This window comes from Molothrus ater, chromosome 1, assembly GCF_012460135.2.
Source record: "Molothrus ater isolate BHLD 08-10-18 breed brown headed cowbird chromosome 1, BPBGC_Mater_1.1, whole genome shotgun sequence".
Lineage (NCBI taxonomy): Eukaryota > Metazoa > Chordata > Aves > Passeriformes > Icteridae > Molothrus > Molothrus ater.
In genome coordinates this window covers 9534394-9555941 of record NC_050478.2, presented here as the reverse complement: position 1 = coordinate 9555941, position 21548 = coordinate 9534394, and the positions used below count along the sequence as shown (strand labels likewise).

Genomic DNA, 21548 nt, shown 5'->3' with positions numbered 1-21548 from the left:
GTCCTAACCACCTGACTTCTTAAACAGTTCCGTTGGGTTTTCAGGAGAACTGTACTCATGAGTGGGAGGAAAAATGTTTTTCCTTAAAAACAAAGGTTTCTAAGAGCTTGGCTCTCCATCCATGGAAGTAAATGGGAATTCTGCCATTTGTTTCAATGGCAGCAGTAGAAAGTCCTAGTATAGGCCGGCAAACTGCTCAGGCAGTTTTGATGCTGCTAGGTAGCATTTTATCAAAATGAATCACTGTGCCTGGGTCTGTATATAATAAACTATTCACGTGGATTTGAAGGATTGAGCCCTATTCACATTGTCAGAATCACCTTACGTTGAGCTGTGTTAAGTGTGATGGATATCTGCTGTGATGCATGTTTTGGATAACATCAATTAGGTCTCAGAAGAGCACCTGCTATCTTTTTCCTCATCTTCTCTTGATACTTGTAGGGGAATAATGTAACTTGTGTAATATGGGGGTAGGAAAGAGGCAGGCAGCTTTCAAAACTGTACCTACTTGGTTCTCCTCTGTTATATGTTTCCCAAGTAGCCACTCAGTTAGCTCGGTGTTTTTTAAAAATATGAAATATATCAGGGCTGCTGCCACTAGGCTTTGAAGCACGGTACTCCAATGTGTTGCTGCTTTCATCTGACGTGACAATTCAGATTCATTTTTTTTATTTGAAGGGGGAGAAATTGGTTGGTATAAAAGGGCCTGGTGGCCCAATGTGATTCAGAGAGAACACAGAAATATCACTTCGATTCACATGCTTCTCAAAATGTCAGTTGTTTATATCTTCACATAAACAAGACTGACCTAAATTTTCAGCATTTAGTAGAAGCATTTTTCATCCTAACCCAGTTTAGCCAGGGGAGTTCATTCAGGGTTTTACTCCTTCCTTACTTATCCTGTGAACTTGGAAGAGTTTTTTCCCATGGCTGTTTATTGGCGACGCTTGGGGGTTTTTCGTTCCCTTTCTGGTTTGTGCAGTGAAATGCCATCTTGAGAAGGGGAAAACAGACAAACCATATTATCAGGGAAACAGCAGGTTGGCTGCTAAGTCTCCCCCCATTCTGGAGGCGTAGCACTTGTCATGTAACATCACCCTCCCTCAGGCACGAGCACTCCTTACACTTAGCTACTAACACAACTATTTCTTGTGTAACTGTGTGAGGAGGGCAGGACAACCAGTACTGGATAAAAGTTGAAGCAGGCAAATTAAATTGCTGCAGTGCTCCTGATAAGCTGCCAAACCTGGTTTTTCAGGTGTTGGGGTAAGGCAAGCAGCTGGCCCTCAAAAGTGTTGAGGTAGGGAAACCCTATTGAAAGACTTAGTAACAGGAGGAAGGATAGATACACAATTGAAACTTCATTTATCTTTGAATCACTGAACAACAAAATTACAGGCTGGTTTAATTAGACAGTAGCTGAGGAGCTTTTGAAAATTAATGGAAATAGTGTGTCTTGTAAAATGTTACGTTTTATCCCTAAAGGCGGGCAGTTTTTGTGTCTCTCACAAGCACATCTCCTGTCCTTTCAAAGCACACGTGGAATGATTAGATAAGTCAGCGTTAGCATTCAGGGATGGCTAAAAAGAGGCTCTTGGTGCCTCCGCGGAGCCCCCGCGCATGCGCGCACCTGCACCCCTGCTTTTAATTGTTGCTGGCATTGCTTTGATCTTCTTTGAAAAGCAAGTTTAGCATTCTGCAAGCCCACTCTCTGGTCCAGGAGATTAGGGCAGAAGCGTTTTAGGAATTTTCAGCAGACGCTCTTTGATTTATTTCACAACACTGAGCAGATTTTCTTCATGCACTTCGAAGACTTTAGAACATAACCCAGAGAAAAGCGGGCATTCAGGCATCAGGAGCAGGCAGCAAACAGGGCCACTAAGTGCACATCTTACTTGTCACCACTCCCATTAGTGAGCAATTTATTAATGTAATGAGTGTGTGGTAGTGACTGCTACGATTTAGGGATGCTCTGTTTGATTCAGGGTGATGTATTTGTGAGTCCAGCTGAACCCTGGCTTTTGACCCCTGTGTGGGGAGCGCTGGAGGTGTGCATGTTAAATCATCAACATATTTTGTACTTTACACTGCAGAACTTTCCTATGAGCATGGTCTTCTGCATCACTGATAATGCTCAGCAAAGCCTTGCCCGTAATGGAATTAAAAGGCAAAAGTTAAAATGCTCTGAAGCTGGCTTCGGCAAGCTTGCCTTTTAATATTTTATATCCATAACATTCTTCTTAATTTTCCTTCATCTCAAAAGAACTTCCTTGGAAAAGTGAGGAGGAAAAGACCAAACAGTTTACAATGAAGTTCTTTCTTAAACTGCCTGAAGTATTCAAGGTTACATGCAGATGGATTACGTCATCAGCTGTTTTAAGAACTTGTCCAATTAACTTGATTTGGCAGGCATATAATTGTAAATTATATGTTAAATTCTACATTATTGCATGTATTGCATTATGTATAAATTATATATTCCTTTGTCAAATACAGTCTTATTAATTACATTATCCTGCTGGATTCAAAGCTCCTAGGAACTTCTCTGTGCTCTTACCGATTTGATCCCGCTGGTATTTTTTATTAGAGATGTTAAGAACACACTATTTGCAACAATTACAATAAATATTTTGCTGCAAATATTTTAAATGCTCCAGCTGAAAGAATCTGCTGGAAACAAACCCTCTACTTAACCATCATGCATGGTTTGTGTGTTTAAATACAGATAACTCATTACCTCTAATATGGCTTAATATTTTACACTCTAGAGTGAATTTCAACAGCAAACTTGTTATTATAATATTAGACCTTAATGTTATAGTAATACTGTATATCAGCTCCTTAGAAACTGGAAATTTGTGGACTAAGTGCAATGGGGGGGAGGGGGAAAGGAAAATGTTGCTGTTCTTATTTATCATGTTTTCAGTAACACTCTAATTGACATCACCTTTAGTACCAAGGGAAGCTGGTAAACTGAGGATAATTTGTATCATAAAGTATTACCTTCTACCTTTATATCACCTAATTTTCAAGGACCCTCCTACACTTAAGCACAAAAGATATCACTGAGGATGAGGTTATTCAGTACATGAGTATTTAGTAAACATTTCAGAAGGAATACATTTTGTAAGGATTTTGGATAGATGAAAATTTTGCCTTAAGGCAGAATGCTGTGAAGGGCTTGCTTGTGTTCTCTACTGGGAAAACAAAGGGCATAATGCATTTTTAATCTTTTCTTTTCCTGTGTCCTTATTTAAAGAGGCAAAAAGAGATCATCTCATGACTATGTAAAGCTACAGGACAAGCTGTAATTTTTTGTGATAAAGCATATATGGCATGATATATGAATTAGAAGAGTTGTTTTTCTCCATATAAGTCTGCTTATTGTATATTATGTGAACAATTTTGTCTCTCTTTGATTGGCATTTTGTCTCAGAATAAATTCTCAGGCACCTGCAGATACTTTGTACGTACAGTAGTTGCATAAACCACTGTACTTTAAGGTGAGACAGGTTTCACAGTGTACAAAATATGTGTGACTACACAGAATTCACAGTAGTCACACACAGCGATTCTGGGAGAGGAGAAGAAGGGGGGAGTGTTTCAAGGTGATTAGAAGAAGAGTTTGCCTTATGTTTAAACGCTTCCTTGAAGTCAGACAAGTCAAAGCAGAATGAAGCAAAACAGGATGTGTACAAATCTGGATTTAACTTTTAGTCAATTTTTTATCTGATTAGTGTTCAGAGCTATCCTCCATTCCTGTGGTGCAGTAGACTCTGCTTTTCCCTAACCTTGCTTCCTTTGGTAGTCATAAAATTGAGTTAAATGGTAGCAGTGCTCTAAATGGCATTCCAAAATACTGTTTGAATTTATAATTAGCAGAAATTTATCAAACTTGCTTGGTCAATAAATCAGGATACAAATAAATAGGGGTATATATGCTAACACAGCATTTAAAATCAACTTCAAAATACTGCTTAGTGAGAAATGTCCATCTTAAGGGCTGGAGCTTGATGGCAGAGATTTCAGAGGGCACTTCTGGAAGTCTTTTTTTGAGGCTCTGTGTGTGTGTGTGTGTGTGTGTGTGTGTGTGTGTGTGTGTGTGTGTGTGTGCAGGGCTCTCCTGTCACCTGCTGTCCCTGCTCTGCCCCTCTGCTCCAGCACACCCAGCCCAGCCGAGGGGCAGCCCTGGGGAACCACGCAGGCCATAGGAAAGAGACTTGCTGGCCCTTTCACTGATGGCTCTCCTCCAGCCTTTTCCTGTCTACATGAATAACTTCTGTGAATTACTCAGTGTTGGACAAATGGACTAGCCCTTAAGTGGACCAGCTGCAGCAGTGGCAGTGCAGAAACACCTCGGAGTAAAATACTCCTTACATTAGAGCGAGCAGGTGAGAGAAAGGGCTTTTGGCAGGTGTGGAAGGAAAATGAGCATATATGCAAATCCTGGAGTGCTTGGATGAGATGGTGCCATGCAGGTCTACATTTTCATCTTTTTCAAGTAGTTGTCCATTCTTCTGCATAGGACTCATCCAAAGTGGCAGAGAGAAAGTGATGCTTACCCTCTCCTCTTAGCCAACTTTGTTTATTTTTCAAAAGTACGATGCTTGAGCTTGGTGTTTAGTGAAACAAGGACAAACGTGCCCCAGGCATCCCGCAGGACAATTTCTGTGTATCTAGGATGTAAGAAAATGCTAAGTAAAAATAGTAGGAGGCAAAATTAAGTTAGTGACTCATTTTAATTACTGGGAAATCCAGAGTCCTTACCCAAACAGGCATTTCTTAGAAAATGTGCTGGAGGTGCTCTGGACTTGCAGGCTGCATCTCGTCTGGTAAATTAAACCAGTAAATATTTTGAATGGTCCTGGCACCATTTCAGGTCATGCCACCCAACCTTCCCCAGTTTCTTAGCTAAGTAAGCACAAACAAAGAAAAATTCACTCACTAGACAGTTTTATTAATAATTCGGCTGTAGCCAGCTGGTTTTAGATGGTGAGAATTCCTTCTGTTTTATCTGCCCTAACTTCCTGTCCTGGACCACCAAGGTCCAGGCTCCTGCTCCCGAGGATCCAGCTCCTGAGCATTCTGCTCCTGCTTCTGAGTTCCTTTCACCCATCCCTGTGGTGCCACAGGCTGTTTGCCAGCTGAGCGTGGGCTGGTTCTGGATAAGTACAATGGATTGTCTCCCCCTGGTAAATTGATTATGTCCTAGAGCCTGTATGTTATAAAGAAGCCAAAGATAACCACAGCCTTGCCTAATGGGCTGGAGAGTATTTGATTTGCAGTCCCAGGCCGTACATCATCTCAAGTGTCCCGATTTCTTTCTGGAATAACTATACTGTCTTCAATGGCTTTTTTTTTTTTTCCCCATGTAATGTAGAGGATAATCAGCCCTGTCTTTCCTACACACTTCTACCCTTTTTTCTGTTTTAGGATTTTCCTTTTTCTTTTGCAGCATCTCTGTTATCACGTTTCAGATTTGACACATTCTTCTATTGTGTGTTCTCTGAATGCTCAGCAGCTAACACTGCAATCTGGCTTGCTGATCCTTTCATTTTCCTCCAGAGTGCTGCACTAGAAGGAAAAAAATACATTTTTAAAAGTTTTTAACTGGAAAGTTTTGGGGTTTTCTTTTTGCAGGATAAATATTATACCAGGGCCTCTGAAAGGGAATAGAAATAATTTTGTGTAAATAAGGAACTGTGGTAGATGATGTTTGTCAGTTCTTGTAGGACCATGTTGCCTGAGAGCAGAACCAGGTTGCAGTTTATTCTCTGGAGTCTGTAAGGTATATAAAAGCATTCTTCCTCCTGCTTTCTTGTTGGTACATCTGTTCCTCCTGCACACCAGTCTCACAGGGTGGGCTGGCAAAGGGAACAGGGACAGGAATGCTGTGTCGCTTCCTTTCTCCTTCTCAACGTGTGCAGGGAAGCTGTGCTGTGCTTGGCCCTGTGGGCAGAGCAGGGCTGGGTCCTGCCCAAACCACCAACATCTTACCTCCAAGATCTCTGTCCCTCCTGCACTGTGTGTTTGTACTTCACCATTGGAAAGGGTTTGAGGCTGACTGCAGCCACCTGAGGTTTCACCTTGCAAGCCCATACGGACTTGGCTGTTTTCTGGGACAGATGGACAAAAAGTCTCAAATCCTCTTCTTTCCTCTGCCTGTAGCCCTGTAGGGACTCTTGAAGGGATGTTGCCAAGTGGAATATTCAGTGTGGACTGATAGTTTTGCTTGTTCTATTGTGATATAAGCTATAAGACAAGTTTGGGTTGAGCAGGCTGGAGCTCTCCTAGGGCTGTGCTGCTCCAGCCTTCTTAAAGGCACAAGTGAGAGTTGTCACCCCAAACAGCCTCGTGGGTGTGTGTGACATGTGAGGGCAAGGAGATCCGTGGGAGGCCTGTGTGCTCAGCTACAACAAGTCAGACATTGAGGATGTGATTTGTATTGGCTGGACAAGAGGCCCAGTTTCATTTCTCTCAGCAGAGAAAAAGCTCTGGCTCCAGGGATGGGGGCCTTCTATGCAAGATATTTTCATTCTCTTGTAATTTCATGCACAACAGAGATCTAAATTTTTACAGTTCTTTGAACCACTAGAAAAGAACAATCTGAGTGATTTAATGTACACCAGCAAAGCATGATAAAGGACTGAGACAGCTCACCTAACTTCTTTGTTCGGTGGTTTTTTTGCTGTGACATGTTCTAAGCTGTCAGTGTTGCTCCTGTACTTAAATTCAGTTGGGGCATTCCTGCAGCTCTTCTCCTTCCAGTTCAGGTTTGCAGCTTTCAGTTTTTATCACTTGTATTCTTAGCAAACAACCAAACCGAGACTGAAGCAGGGAGACTGTAAAAGGATGTTCCTAACAGTTAAATCCCTCAAAGAAACAAAATTAATTTGGAGGATGAGAGACAATAGCTTTTGAATGGGAGAAAATCAAATTTAGTGTAAGTGGTTTATCCAAAGGAGAAAATCCATGAGGTTTTCTCTAGCTTTGTTGACCAGTTTCTGTACTTCTTGCTAAAGACAAACGAGTGATGTTTTATTGATGGTTGTTTGGGATGACTGCATTCTGAACAAGCACAGATTTTGACCAGGGCAATAGTTTTTTTAAAATTTTTTAATCTTTCATACAGATAAAACCCTGTTGAATTTCAGTGCAGTTTTTATTTTTCTGTTTTCCTGCCTAGCTGACATAGTTGCAGGCTTCTTGATGATTCCAGCATTTTCCTTTTATATAGGATGGCTGTTGTTTTGCAGAACCACGTTCTGGCAGCCATTCAAGAGATCTCAGAAAGGGCTGATCCTGCTCTCCAAAGTGAGAACAGCTCAACATTATCCTGATAAAACTCACTTTTGGTATTGGGATTACATGCCAATAATCACTCTTTTTCCCCTCATCAAGTGCTGCCTGGCTTGGGGAGCCAAGGAGCCTCCATGCTGGTTGGAGGCTTGTCCTTGGTCCCACTGACAGCAGCAGAGGTGCCTGGTTTGAGGTGGGCAGCCCTAAGGACCAACACCCCCCATTTTCTGGTACTGCTGCTCTCTACACCACTCTGGTCTCCAGAAGTGTATTGGGGAGAATATTCCCATGTTGGAGACATACTGATCTTCCTCACTGCTAAGAAAAGAACAAGTGAAAGATGAAAAGGTAAAATTCACTATGTTGGTGCATTTCTGACAGTGTGCGGAAAAGAAACTTGGTTTTACCTTTTTTCAGCTTCTCAAGTGGAGTTCATTCTGACTTTCTGGGAAAGAAAAATGCCTCAAATGGAGTGATTTGCTGGAAGAGGTTTTGCTGCAGTGGCTCACAGCACAAGGTGCTAGTGGCTGGCTATTTACATCAAATAGAAGGAGAAATGTGATGGAGCTGAATGTATTTTTGGAAGTAAAACAATGTACACATATAAATTTATCTTTTATAGGAAAATTATTTCATACATCTCCCTCTGTACTGTGTGGTAACAGTATGTATAGCAACATGAGAATTTGAGCATGTAAATTCTGTGTATTGTGACCCCCTAGAACAAAATAAAGAACTGCAGTTCCTAGTTAACCTCACTGGAAAGCACTTGGTTGGGAAGTTAAAACATAACTTAACAACCCTTATAAGGGTTGCCTAGCAAGCTCTTCCAAATTTCAGCTTCTTTTTGGAGGTCCGAGTCAACCCAATTGCTCTGCAGGCATTGTTAACTAAGAATTCTGTTTGCTTCTTTGGGGGCTTTAGAAGTTAATTAAGGATAAATCGATGCTCGAGGCTTCTGTGAGTGCTGGTCACTCCATTGCCAAAGGGACAGTGCAGAAATGGAGGGAGCAAGGAAAAGGTGACAAGAATGATTAAGGGCATGGAAAATTCATATGAAGAGAGATTGAAAAGACAGATTATTTCTTCTAAAACAGTAACAAGAAGTAGCATAGAAAAGAAAAATATATATATATATATAAAATGAGAGACTGAATAAAGCGTGAAACTTTTATTCTGTCTTTGGCCACCAGGACAAAAAGATTTTCAGTTACATTAAGTATGTAAAATAAAAGAGTAATAGTAGAAAAGCTATCAGCAGAATAGAACTGCAACAAGCAACACTTTCTGCAGAATGTTGTTGATGCACAAGTTGTTAGCAGGAATCTCAAAAACGAAAGGAGCCACATGAGAAAAAAAATTATGTGATAAAAGAGCTAATAATGTTTTAGAAGATGCCTGTATCTTCATGCCTCAGGTTTTAAAATAATCCAAATATGAGTGTGAACATTTAAGAAATGGGCTTACTTAGAACTTGTCCTCCTGTGCTGTTCCTGTGGTGCATCTTGCAGACAAACTGGTGCTTGGTGGAGAGGTCCAAGGGAGAGTGGTGACCCCCTGTGCTTGTATGAGTTGGAAAAAGAAAATGCAGGAACCTCAGTAATGGCCAGGGAAATCCTTTTATTTGAATGAACACACACATGAACCCCTTGCTGTTGCTGCTGCAGGGTGTTTAGTGGAACTGGTGCCATGGGACAGGTCAGGGACAGTGGAAAGGGCTGCAGGTCTCTGCTGGCCAAGCACTCTCAGGGCACGGCCCTGATCCAGCTGTACACAGCTGTGCAGGGAGACACAGGAGAGCCCCAGAAAAATTGTATATTTTTGCTCCCGTTGCTGTCCTCTCCAGAATGTGAGGTCTCTGTATGTCTGACCATCAGTATCAAGTATTAAATCCCTGTTAGTTTGTCCAGCATCTCCTGTGACACCAGTACAGTGAAAGTGTAGAAATATTGACCATTTTTTAATCCTTGAAGACTTTTGTGATGTGTGATAGAAAAAATGTATTCAGAGACACGAGGAAACTCATACATACTATTTGTTCCCATAGCTTAATAGGGTTTCTCTATATTACCAAAGATTTGGCTCTTAATAACCTACTGTGACTTAGTAGCAACTTTGTTCTTTATAGATTCTTTTTTAACACTTGTGCACTAAATTTGCATTTGGTCTTCCCAGCAGAGCTGATGAGGGATTTAATTTTTTTTCAGTGGAGAGAGGGTGAAAAGCAGTGAGTTTAGTTTTCAAATCAGGAGGGGGTAATGACTGGCAATTTTGACTGTCATGATAGATGATAAGAAAAAGTTTGTCACTGATGGCCATCTTTGGTAAATACTTCCTTTATCCTTGCATCACCTCTGGTGTACGTCCGCCTTCTTTGGAGGAAAAAAAGAAAGTATTTGGGGATTTTAGAAGTTTTAGGATTTCTTTTCCCATTTCACTGACTGCTTTTAGAAACTCTGTTACCATGAATGCAGTTACACAGATTTAGGGAGAAGCAATACTAGTCTTTGCAGTGGGGTAGAATAACATTTTTAGACATAAACTAGTGGCTATTTTGTTTCTCTCCAGGCTGGAAGTGCTCTCTGAGTCCTACTGGCTGCTGGGAATTCTTATTTCTAGCAGAAATGATCTTCCATTTTCACTCCTGCAGGGCAATAAAATAGTGGACTACACAGCCTTAATGTATAACTTTCCTGAGAAACTACAGCTGTCTTGGGACTGCATTTTTTGCCTACTTTGGGCCCCAGGCAACTATAAATGCTGGGAGTGAAAAAGGAAACATTTGTGGCAGTTATCTTTAAGAGCACTGGTATCTGCTGGAAGCTGGTCAGGCTTTGGGTGGGTTGGACAAAGGCAAAATACACGATGGATTTACACGTGGTTCTGCGTGGCCTTTCAGGTTAATTCAGTTGTTGCTATGGTTTATTTGTAACCCATACTGTGCTCTGTGGCTCTCACTGTGCTAGTGGGGAATTTTCCGTGCCAATTCATATTAAGGAGCAGCTGTGCCCTCATGAGCATGTATTAGAGTTAGTTAAGTTGAACAAAACATGGCAAAGGTGAAGTTTGTTTTGCGTGTTATTTTTTATCTCTCCGGTTACTCCTTTAAGAAATCTTTCCTCTTCCAGATTCATACTTGCCATATACTCATGTACTTGTAAAACATTACATGCAGGCACAGCTGAAATGTGGGAAATGCAATTTAGAAACCAGCACTGGTTGAAACCATTTTTTTTGTGGCAGGTAGGTCAATGTGATAAACCATCACTTCGAGAACTGCAGTTGTCTGAACTGCAAGGCCAGTAAAACTCTGGCAGCCTGAGGAAAAAAAAATTGGGTGCTTTTATACCAGTAGCTCTCAGGTGATTTCAGGTACACAGTTTGCAAATATATCCTATTCAGAACAGGCACTGATTTCCTTGGAGTCATCCAGGAAATTTTAAATTCTTTAAATTCTTTGGGAAGCTACCATGATGTCATCAAGCAGAGAAGATACTCTTCCAAATCAATCTAAAGAATCACAGCCTTTCTTTTTGTATCTCCTGTTTGTGAAGACCAGGGTGCTGGTTTCATAAAACTTTTAGAAATAAAGGCTCTAAACTGTCATACTCATGCAGTCCCACTCAGTGGTCTTTTGTGGTTTTGTATAGGAAAACAAGCTGAGTAACCTAAACATGGTCTTCAAATTTCACTGACCCTCTGGAAAGCAGTATTATCCCCAAAGATACCTGTGCTTTTCTGGCATGGATTGCAGGGCAGTATTATCATTATTTCAGAGAAATATCATTAAACCTATGCTGTCATGTCTTCCTTGGCAATGGGAGCCATGTAGGAGATATCAGCCTCCCTCAGGAGCTTCTGGACTATTCAGATTGCTTCATCATTGATGGGAGGTTGCTGAAAGAATAAAAATAAAACTATTTTCTCAAGCTGTATTGCATAGGCAGGATTTTTGGTTCTGTGCAATTTTTATGTCTGCTGGACACCTGGAGATGTGTACAAGACCATGATGGCTTTTCATTCAATTTGGTAGGATAAGACTGTGCAAATGTTTGAATTTAAAGAGGGAATAAAACAAAGAAATCAAAGAATTTTTTTTAAAAAGGAAAAGTCATTTTTCATTTAAAGTTAGCCACGTTTTCTTTGCCTTTCCCTTTCTTAATGGCCTTGACTTTTTGGGGAAAGGGGAATGATAATGACATGAGTCATCAACAGGAAATACACACAATGCTAAAATAATTGAAATTTTAGGTTTCACAGGCCACAATCAAAATCGAGGTTTTGTTAGGAGAATGATTCTCAAGCCTGTATTAGGCTGTGATGCTCTCAAAAAGAAACAGCATCCCTGGGTTTTAGATCATTTAACAATCAAGCAAAGTAATCCCCCCCTGTCCCAAGGTTCAGAGTTATATTCAAATATAGATAGTGTGGTACAGGAGGGCAGATAGTGAACTGAACTGGACACACGAAGGCTGCATTGACACTCAAAGAAATTTATCCTGCTTTCTTCTTTCTTTTTTTTTTTTTTTGTTTCTGTTCCTCCCAAGATCTATCACATACAAGTCTAGATAAAATGAATTGTCCAGAGTATGGATGTGTAATGATATGTTTGATGCTGTGTCTTTCAAAATATTTCTCTCAATCATTTTTTCAATATATCCCTTTATCCCTTTTCTGAAGGGACACAGATATTAGATATAGTTGCCTTTTCTGAGAAGGATAGAAAATATACATGCAAATATTCCATGTATGTAAACAGCTCTTTTATTCCTGGACAAAAAGTATGTTAAAATCAAGCTAAATCTTGAAAGTATGTTTCAATAACTCAAAAATAAATGATAATAAAGCTGTAATTATCCCCAAAGCTACAAATACAGTAAATAAGTTAAAGTTAAATTTATAACACCTGAAAGCTTATCAAGTATGCAAGAGCAAAACAAAGGTAGCCAAATGACTTTAGCTTCATCCTGTAGTAACACTAAGCAAATTCAGTTAGAGAATAATGATGTTTGTAGTCCTAGATCCATTTGTTAAAAAAAAAAGAGCTTATCTTCTTTTTTCATTTTTTAAATCTTATTGTGTTATGACTGCATCCATTGCAGAACAGTGAAATCCAGGCTGTATGTGCAGACCTCAGCTCATCCTGTGAATAATATCTCCTGAAAAGGAGAATGAGACTTCTGTTGAATTAAATGTATTAAAGCTGAGGGAGGAGGAAAAAAAAGGCATTCCAAAGGTCTTACTCGTCCATACCTAGCATATAGATTACATATATTCTTAATCTTCATTATACATTTTATTAAAAGGTGTAGTCTTGAATAATTTAGAATTAAGTGTCAGCATTTTAATTTAAAATATCTGCAAAATATGTTCATTTCACAAAAAAATTAACACAGTGTTCTTGTGATCATGCCTGCTTAAGCAGATTTGTTTCTTGATTGATAGAATATTAGTCAGGTCAGGTTGGAAGGGTTTGGTGTACACTCAGCTATCACTTTTAATAAACAGTAATTTCTTTGTTTAGTGTCTCTGCATTTTCTTAATAATTATCCATGGAAAGCTTTATTCTCTCTTATATTTTGCTAATTCTAGAATAATTTTGCCACACTTGTTTCTGGACTAACTCAAGTGGTTTCTATTTTAATTTGCTAAACAAAAAATTCTTTAAAGCATGGAAATGTTAGCCCTGTTTCCTGGTTTGGTGCAAATTTTGGGATCAGTTACAAAATCTATTTTCATTAATATATAGTAATGAAATTATGTTTCTTTTTCTAAATAAACTGAAAAGTTGACATTTCCCTCAGATCCCAGATCTCCTGCTAGTCAGATCTGAGGTGACAGTGGCTGGGAAAGAAGAGCAGTGTTTCATATACAAAGCTATTTTTGTTTGCTTTGGACTGAACATTTGTCATGCTGCTGGTACCAGCTAGAAGAGAATGATTCATGTGCCATCATCACTGGCTGGACTTGGAATACCTAAAGATATTGCTTAGAGAATTTGCATTAAGTATTTGCAGCATCCTCTCTGGAGGCAGCTTTGAGGTGGAATTGCTCGTGTTTGATGACTGCAGAGCTCAGGTGAACGTTGGCCATGTCTTAACTGGGATGCTCCAGTCAGCTCTCCTGCCTGTACTGTCACCTGAGGTTCTCAAATTCCATTTTTGCAAGTAAATCAAGAGAAAAGATTCAATATTACCCATTAGCCTCAGTTATATCTGGTTTTAGTTCTATGGTTACCTGTACTCATAATCCTTTCCAGGGATCCTTTTCTCTCTAAAACCAAACATTTCAGTAAACTGTGTAGCTTCAATGGATTTTCCAATTTCCTTAAGTGGATTTTCCAGTAGATGACAGATAAACATTTCTATGAGCTCTCTTTTGCTGCCTGGCCCTTCTGTGACACCAATGGCTGCTGAGCATCACAAAGCTACGTGGGAGAAGTTGCATCTCCTGTCACTGGCTGGTGACAGGGCCTAACACTTCTGCTGGTAAGCAAGTCACATCTCCAGACCAGCCTGGACAGGTACCTGCGGGCTCCATTTCTGAACAGACTTGATGCCTCCTTGTTGGAGAGGAGAGTTTCTTACCTCTTCAGGTTCAGAGACCCACCTAACAAAACATGGTGGCAAGACTGGCTCTCAGTTTTGTCAATTAAGGCAGTGAAACAAGTCTCTTAATACCCTTCTTTAAATGTGGATGAGCTACATTTATGCTGCAGAGTGGTTCATTCACAAGTGGAGTGTATGGATTCGAAAATCTATTTGTACCTGAGGAAACAGTTGCACTTCATGCTTCTCCCTGTCTCTGTGTGGACAGCCAAGTATTAGGAATATTTTAGAACCTCATTGTGAAGAGGATTGAGGGGTTTCCAAAATACTGTTTATGGTTTGTTTAAGGTTATCAATTGTGTGTCAAATAAAAAGCTCACTGCAGATGATCATGGTGCAGTACTTTGAACTCATTTAACTCAACATTATTTACAGAATATCTATCTTGGTTATGGCAGTTTTTGTCATGCAGCGATATTACTTCTCCATTATATACTGCATGTGACCGCCATATAAGTTTGATAATAAATGTTGGGAAATAAAAAACAGAGTAACTGCCTCACTATGATAGCAATTCCCATGTGATGGGAAATAATGTCATAAACTTCAAATTACCTTTTAAATAAATGTTTATGTCCAACCCATCCATTAGATCATAGCCTGAAGGTCAGGAGGATCGTTTCTTCATCTTTCACTGTATGCATTATGGTTGCTTTTTTAGGTGTAAATGATGTTTTTAAATGAAGAATGGCACTCAAACTATACACAAACAATGGCTAGACATTACTGAGTCTCAGCATGGCAGAAATAGCCTCAGCCACTCTGCTAAATATAGAAATGCAGCAGTAAATTGAATTCATTCTTAGAAAATATTTTTAATGGCTGAGACAATACAGAAATACAGTTTGTGTCATTCTCACAGTATGAAGCTTTGACATTTTAGTCAAGTTTGAATTCTAGTTGTGGTTTGGTAAATGGCTGATTTGCAAAATGCTTGTGAGAGTAAATATTTTGGAGAGGAAGGCAGAGCATAGCTGAGCATGCAGAGAAGTGCACAGGTGACAGATATTGTACTTACAAGGGTCTGAACCATCCACAGGGCTCAGTAAGTGCCATGGGATGGTGTGAAACACCCCACACTGTGAGACCCCCCTATTCCCAATGTAGGGGGGAACACTGATGACCCATCTCAAGGCCAACTTCCACATAAAGACATTTCCCTGCTTTGAGCTGGATGTCCCTTGTCCGTATGTCCTGGAGGAGCCCATGTGGCTCCCCAAAACACCTCGTGCATCAAAGCTTTTACCTGTGGTGGTCTTGAACATGTTATCCCTGCAGATCTAGCCTAGAAACCCAAGTGGGAGCTGGAATGGCTGGGAGGCACAGAGGTGGCTTTGGAGAAGCAGAAGCTGTAGCTGTGCTGAGGTGGCTGATGTGTGTGTGGGATGGGACAGGTTCCTCAGCCAGGGCTGGGCTGGCTGGAAGAGGGGGAAGGAAGAGCTGTTGAGGGCTGTCAGACTGATCTGGAAATAAATTCAATCCAAAAACTTCCGTTTACAGCAGGGGAAAACCCATTGTCATGGAGATTTAAGACTCCAATCAAGAAATTCAGGGGCGTTTTTGCTTCAGCTATGATTTGACCTTCCTGTTTACATTAAACATTTTTTACAGCAGAGTGCAGCGATGTGGTTGCTTTGTATGAGGTATTTGACAGTTACAGCAGTTCTGGGAATTATTGTTTTGGTTCTATATATGTCAGGAAAGAAATATGTTAATATTTGAGATAAGGTACATTTTTTTTAACATATTTAAATTTGTTATGATTCCCAACTTCACCTTCTTCCACGAGGACCATGAACATGTTAAACTTCATTATAAAACAACATTTCTTAGTAACATATTAAATACTTTATGTCCAAAAAGATCTTTTGGTTAGAGGTTAATCTGTTCCAGAATCAATTGTCTATAATATTGTTTCTTTTGTCATTATAATTCATGTAAAAATGGTACATTAATTTCTTAGACATCGCTTGATCTCAATTCTTTTTTGTTAACAGAGGTCTATAATCCTTTCCACAGCAACCACTTGTAAAAGCAGAGGATTATGACTTGAGGCAGGATATGAACAGCAGGAACAGATCAACTTAAAAACAAAGATCCTGTTTGAGTACAAATGCTATTGTTAGCACAGAGTTGGGGTGAGTCAAGTGGCAGGATGTCTATTAGAATATAATAAATTCATATCAACGCCACATGGCATGCTAGCCAGAAGACAGATCTTTCTAGCAGTTATGTGATAGACTTCTTTTTTTTTATACCTTTACTTATTATATTTTTGCTTAGTCCAATAAACAATTCCCTCTAGGAATGGCTGATGTCTAAACATCTGAGCAGCTTTTTGGTTTTTTGTATATTTATTTTTCTGTCTAAAAAGCTTCCACTCTGTTATACTTTTCCCCAAAATCTGCTAAAAGCAAGGATTTGAAATTACACTACTGCAGGGTCATTCTGAGGTTAGTAATAGACATTGAGGACTATTGCTAGCCTTTCTTATAAAGTGTGTGATCCTCCTGAGAAAAGGAGAAAAAGGGTTTTTTTCTTTGTTCCTATATTTAAAAATAAGAGATACAATAACATTTTTTCCTTTATTAAAAAGTCTTGGGTTTAATACTGATAGTTTAACTGACCTATCTAACATGACACAATTCAACGTATTTTTGAAGTTTAATTTATTTTTCTAATATTTTTCATGTTAAGGTTAGTAGGAAGCTAAAAAGTACCAAGTGACAGAATAGATACTACTCAAGTGTGGAAAACCCCTACTTTTGGTAAAAATTAGAAAAACTCTTTCATGGCCTAGACAAAATCAATAAATATACAAAAATGCAATAATGGAGTCAGGTAGCAGTTTCACTTGTGACAGTCTTCTGTACAGTTATTCCAGCAACTGACACCACATAGAATTAGTAATCTCTGCTTCCCAACCTTCTGTTGACTGTATTTTTTAATAGACAGTGAAATATATCCTGTCTATAAATGATACAAATTTCATTCATCGCAGTGTATCTTAATTTTTACATGTATGCATACATGTATGTATCTATGTATATACATACTGTATTAAATACTATCAAATAGTAAAAGTCCACATAAGCATCTCTAATGGCAAGTAAGACAGAAGTTTTGGTAGAAAAGAATATTTTAAGGGGTCTTTAATCATTGTCATCATTGTCATGTGGTGACAGGAGGAGACTCTATACAATGGTTTCAGGGAGTTTGTTTGAATGCTTTCTGCTGCACAGATTAGGATCCCCCTTCAGTGTCCTAGAGTTTGCAAGGTTATAAAAAGCCCCAGACATAGTCTTAAGTTATATTTCAAACTTCTGTCTGAAAAGAAGATTTTATTGCAGTTGATAAATAATGGTTTTCAGATCATCCTCCTGATGGCACTTGGGCTGCAACTAAATTATCAATGAATAAGAAAACAGAAGCCATGGCATTCCAATGGTATGAATTTTTCAGCCTGTATTATTTTGTTAGCCTGAGGCAAAAGATTGAGCTCTTAGTAGTCATCTGTGCAGAATGAGTATTCTGAGACAAATGTGTACCCACACTGTGTGTGCAATTTGGCCACATCCTATAGACTTGCCAAGGGGCCTTGCAGCCAAGGACCCCTCAAGGACAGTAGTCATATGTTAAAAATGATCATTTTATTACAATATCTGTGATCTCACCACCACAGCGGATTCTAACAGCGTTACAACATGACAGTGTGACTGTGGGTCTGCTCATCCTATAAGAATCAGAATTTTATACTATCAGGAGTTGGTTTTACCAGCAGGATTTTCTGCTACCTAACCAGAATTCTGTATATTTGCACGAATTCTATGCATGAGAGCAACTGAAAATACGTATTCCCAGTGCTATCTATTTTGGTGTTTCAACATGACTTGCATTAGTGTGTGTGATAGCTTGAATTTTCTTTCTTCGCCAAAGCTGCTTAAACAATACAATGACAGATTTCTGCTTTTATTCTTCGTTAATGTCATTCTTCATCCTCTCTGCCCCACATCAGGGAGGAAGTGTTGCGAGTTTGCTACTTTAATGAAGAGAAATGAGGCATCTATCAACAAGGATTTACATAGGAGAGCACATCAATTCAGTTGCCTTGAGCTTGCTGAGTTTGCATATCCAGGGCCAAGCAGCGCTCTCAATTACTCCCGTGCAACCCCATTAACTTCAGGAGGTTGTGTGGTTCAAAAGTGGCTTTGCAGAATGGAGGGGAGAAAAAAATATATATCTGCTAGAGGAGTCAAGCTCCAAAATACGATTTTTGGTTATCTATATGGAGATGTGCATGCTGTCATAATTGCACTTTTGAAAGGTTAGGGTAGTGATCATGCAGTAATTTCATTGAGCATCCCTTTGTAGCCGTGCTTAACGGAACAGACAGCCACCAAAAATTACTGCAGTGAGGGGGGAAACACTTCCAGCCCTGGAAACCTGTTGTAAATCATATGTCTTTAGTAGACTCTATCCTGTAATTACTCTTAACTGTGGGTTGTTCCTCCTCTCTCTCTCTCTCTCTCTCCAGGAGCTATGCCGGCAGCGCATGGCCGTGAAGAGCTCTGACCGCCCGGAGCCCCTGCACTCCTCCCGAATCAACAGCGTCTCCTCCCAGTTCAGCGATGGGCCCATCCCCAGCCCCTCGGCCCGCAGCAGCACCTCATCCTGGTGTGAGGAGCCAGTCCAGTCCAACATGGACATCTCCACCGGTCACATGATCCTGGTAAGGCACTTCTGTCTTCGTGGCACCAGAAATTGCGACAGAATTCCAGGCACCTGCCCTGCTTTTGGAAAGAGAGAGCTTTAAATGACAGGGAAGATGTGTTTTCACAGGTGGAAAATATTCCTGAGCTTCATTGGTAATCTTAACTTTATATAATTAAAACAGGCATTTTTATTTCCTTTTTTTTTCATTACATTTTTGTTTTTCTTCTCTTGGGAACATTCTTTTAACGTGAACATATGAATTGTTTGCATTCTTGCTTTTAAGAAAAAAAAGCCCTGTGGTGTTCTCTTGTCCTGCTAATTTATGTTTAGCTCAGCTTGGACAACTGAAGAAAGCTGCCAAATTTATGATCAGCTCACTGCTTTTTCTCATGTGTTTCCAGTGTGTGGAGGTATCTGAGCTGAGAAGGCAACAGAAGATTAGTGATATGGAGCAATTTATTTCTGTCACCCTTAGAAAAAGGATCTGAATTTTGAGCCTTGCATGGATTTTTTTGTTTTGTCCTTGGATGAATTTCTTCCAAGCTGGATTTCTCGTGTTTGAAATGATCCAAATATATTCTATTGATGGAGTCTATGTTGGAAATCTTGGGTTACTTCCAGGCACAGCTTGAGACCAGTATCAGTGTAGAAGATGGACACATTAAGAGATTTTTGTATGTAAGAGTCAGAGTCCAGTGGTTAGGACTGGTGCAGCTTGTTTCTGTCCTGCTGGGAGAGCTGTAGAGTAATCCTCCAGCTTTTGTGCCTTATTTTCATCTTTCTTTAAATATTTACTGCCTCTCTAGAGTGCATTGACATTATCTGAGTAGAAGTCAGGTTGTGGTGAAGAATTTGACCAAAAGTTGTGTTATTTTGCTTCTATATTTGACTTCTCTTTTACCTTAAGTAAGCATCCTTTCCAGTTGATAGTTTGCCATGTTTTTGGAAACGTCTCTCCATCATGCCATACTTTTGGGTCATAATTTTTAACTTCTTCCTTTTTCTGGACTTATATTTGAAGGTACTATCTTCTGAGGTATTTTTCAAGTTCTTACAAGCCAACCTCACATAATGGTGAAAGGAATGAAGGCAGGCAAAACCCAAAAACCAAATTTGACCTCAGCCAAGTTACTGACCTCCTTCAGCCTTGATCAAGTCAGCTATAAAACTGAGCAAAAGCAGGGTAGGATTTTAAACCAGATGCTTCCTCAGAGTTTATGATCCTGGGTAAATACATTGCTGCCATCCCCCTCCAAAAGTAATTAATTAATTATTATGGTAATATCCGGTAGACAAGTGCAGTTTGAAAGGGTTGTTCCCATGACAGAAAACCATTTGTTACAGTTTTGACTGTTCCACTATTGCCAAATTGTAATTAAACTTCACTTGATTTCCTTTCATAGTTAAGTAAAATACTTGGGGGCTGGGGGGGAGGAGGATTGGGAATGCCAAACATTTCCAGTTGCCCGATCTCAAAATAAATACAAATTTTGAGGCAAAAAAGGTTCAAAAATATCTAGGCAATATATTTGTATGGAAATTAGAGCAAGATTTCCTATGTAGATGGAAATATTCATTTAACATTTGCAAACAGTTTCAACTACTTCAAATTGAGCAAAATCATTTTCAGTGATATTATTGGGAACATAAAAAAACATCTCAAAATCATGCTTAAAGGAGAGAAAGTTACTTAGGGGTACCACTTATTCTGGCTCTGCAAATTTCTGCAAAATTGCAAGAAGGAATTGTCTTCATATGACAGTAAATAAACTTCTAAAAATAGTCAGATTGGTCAAGATCACTGTTTTGGTGTTCAGTGTCCATAATTCAGTCAATCCTGTTTAACCCTGGGTGAACTCATACATGTGTTAACAGTCTAACAGCAGATGTATCTTACTGGTGAGAGTTCAAAGAAGGGTAAAGAAATGCTCTAGGGTTTTAAGAGTGCAAGACACACAGAAAGAGTAAAACCAGTTAATTTGTTAAGTCTAACCTGAACAAACAAAAATCAGTGATTCAGGGGAGTCTGCCTATGTGCTGTGACATACAGGATGGGGAGAAATTGTTCTTAATGGACTCAGAGGATACAATTAGGGAGAAAATATGTGTTAGCATCAAAATATGCATTTAGCTTTGCTATCAGGGCAAGCCTAATAGGAGGGTCAGACAGGCAGTGGAATGTTTACTTAAGGAAGCAGTTAAACCATAAATACAAGATTTGCTGAAGGCAAAGCTGTGTTAGGTTTACATGGAAGGATCAGCATCCCTCAGCTACAGCACAGAAGCAGATGATTGGGCTTGATCAGAAATGCTCATGTTTTGTGTCACTGTGGGTCACAATGAAACCAGAGAGCTGACCCAGTTTATGTTCTGCTCAAAAATAAATGCACAGCTCTGTAAGGCCTTATTTACCTGAATTTCTCTCCTTCTGGGGATGCTGTGGCTTGTTGGACTGCAGCAACAGAAGCAGCTCACCAGAGGTGAACTTTTCCTCTCTTTGCCTTGCAGATACAAGTGGAGGAGAGAGAGGAGACAGTTTGCAACTTTTATACCATTTAATAAAAGACATTTTTCAGTTCCTCTAATTTCCCTCTGACGCAATCCTTTTCCTTTTAAAATTTTAGATATTTTCTTTGAAAAATATCTCAGTGCCCAAAAAAGCCATGACAAATATTAGCAAGGGGCCTAGTAAGAATGGCAAATACCCTCTGCTTTGCAGGGTAAATGCACTTATAAGTCTGCAAATGTGTTTTTGAGCTCCACAATGTGCAGTGAAGGGGTAGTTAGCTGAGCTAAGGCTCCTCAGTCCTTATTGCTTATAGGTGCTGGGATCTCCCTAGAGAAAATAAAACAATGAAACTGTGTAAAGTGGCAGCAGGAAATAATTTCTTTTGATTCATGAACAGAAAAAAACTTTAATGAAAATAG

At 39.5% G+C, this 21548-nt stretch overlaps 1 protein-coding gene across 1 annotated transcript in view; it reads left to right on the top strand.

Moving 5' to 3' along the window:
- PTPRN2 (protein tyrosine phosphatase receptor type N2) overlaps nt 1–21548 on the top strand; it is a 635829-nt gene that overhangs the window by 531763 nt on the left and 82518 nt on the right. Inside the window, exon 14 of the mRNA XM_036405382.2 lies at nt 18442–18636. Coding sequence (XP_036261275.1) covers nt 18442–18636 — 195 coding nt within the window. The remainder of the gene's footprint in view (nt 1–18441; nt 18637–21548) is intronic.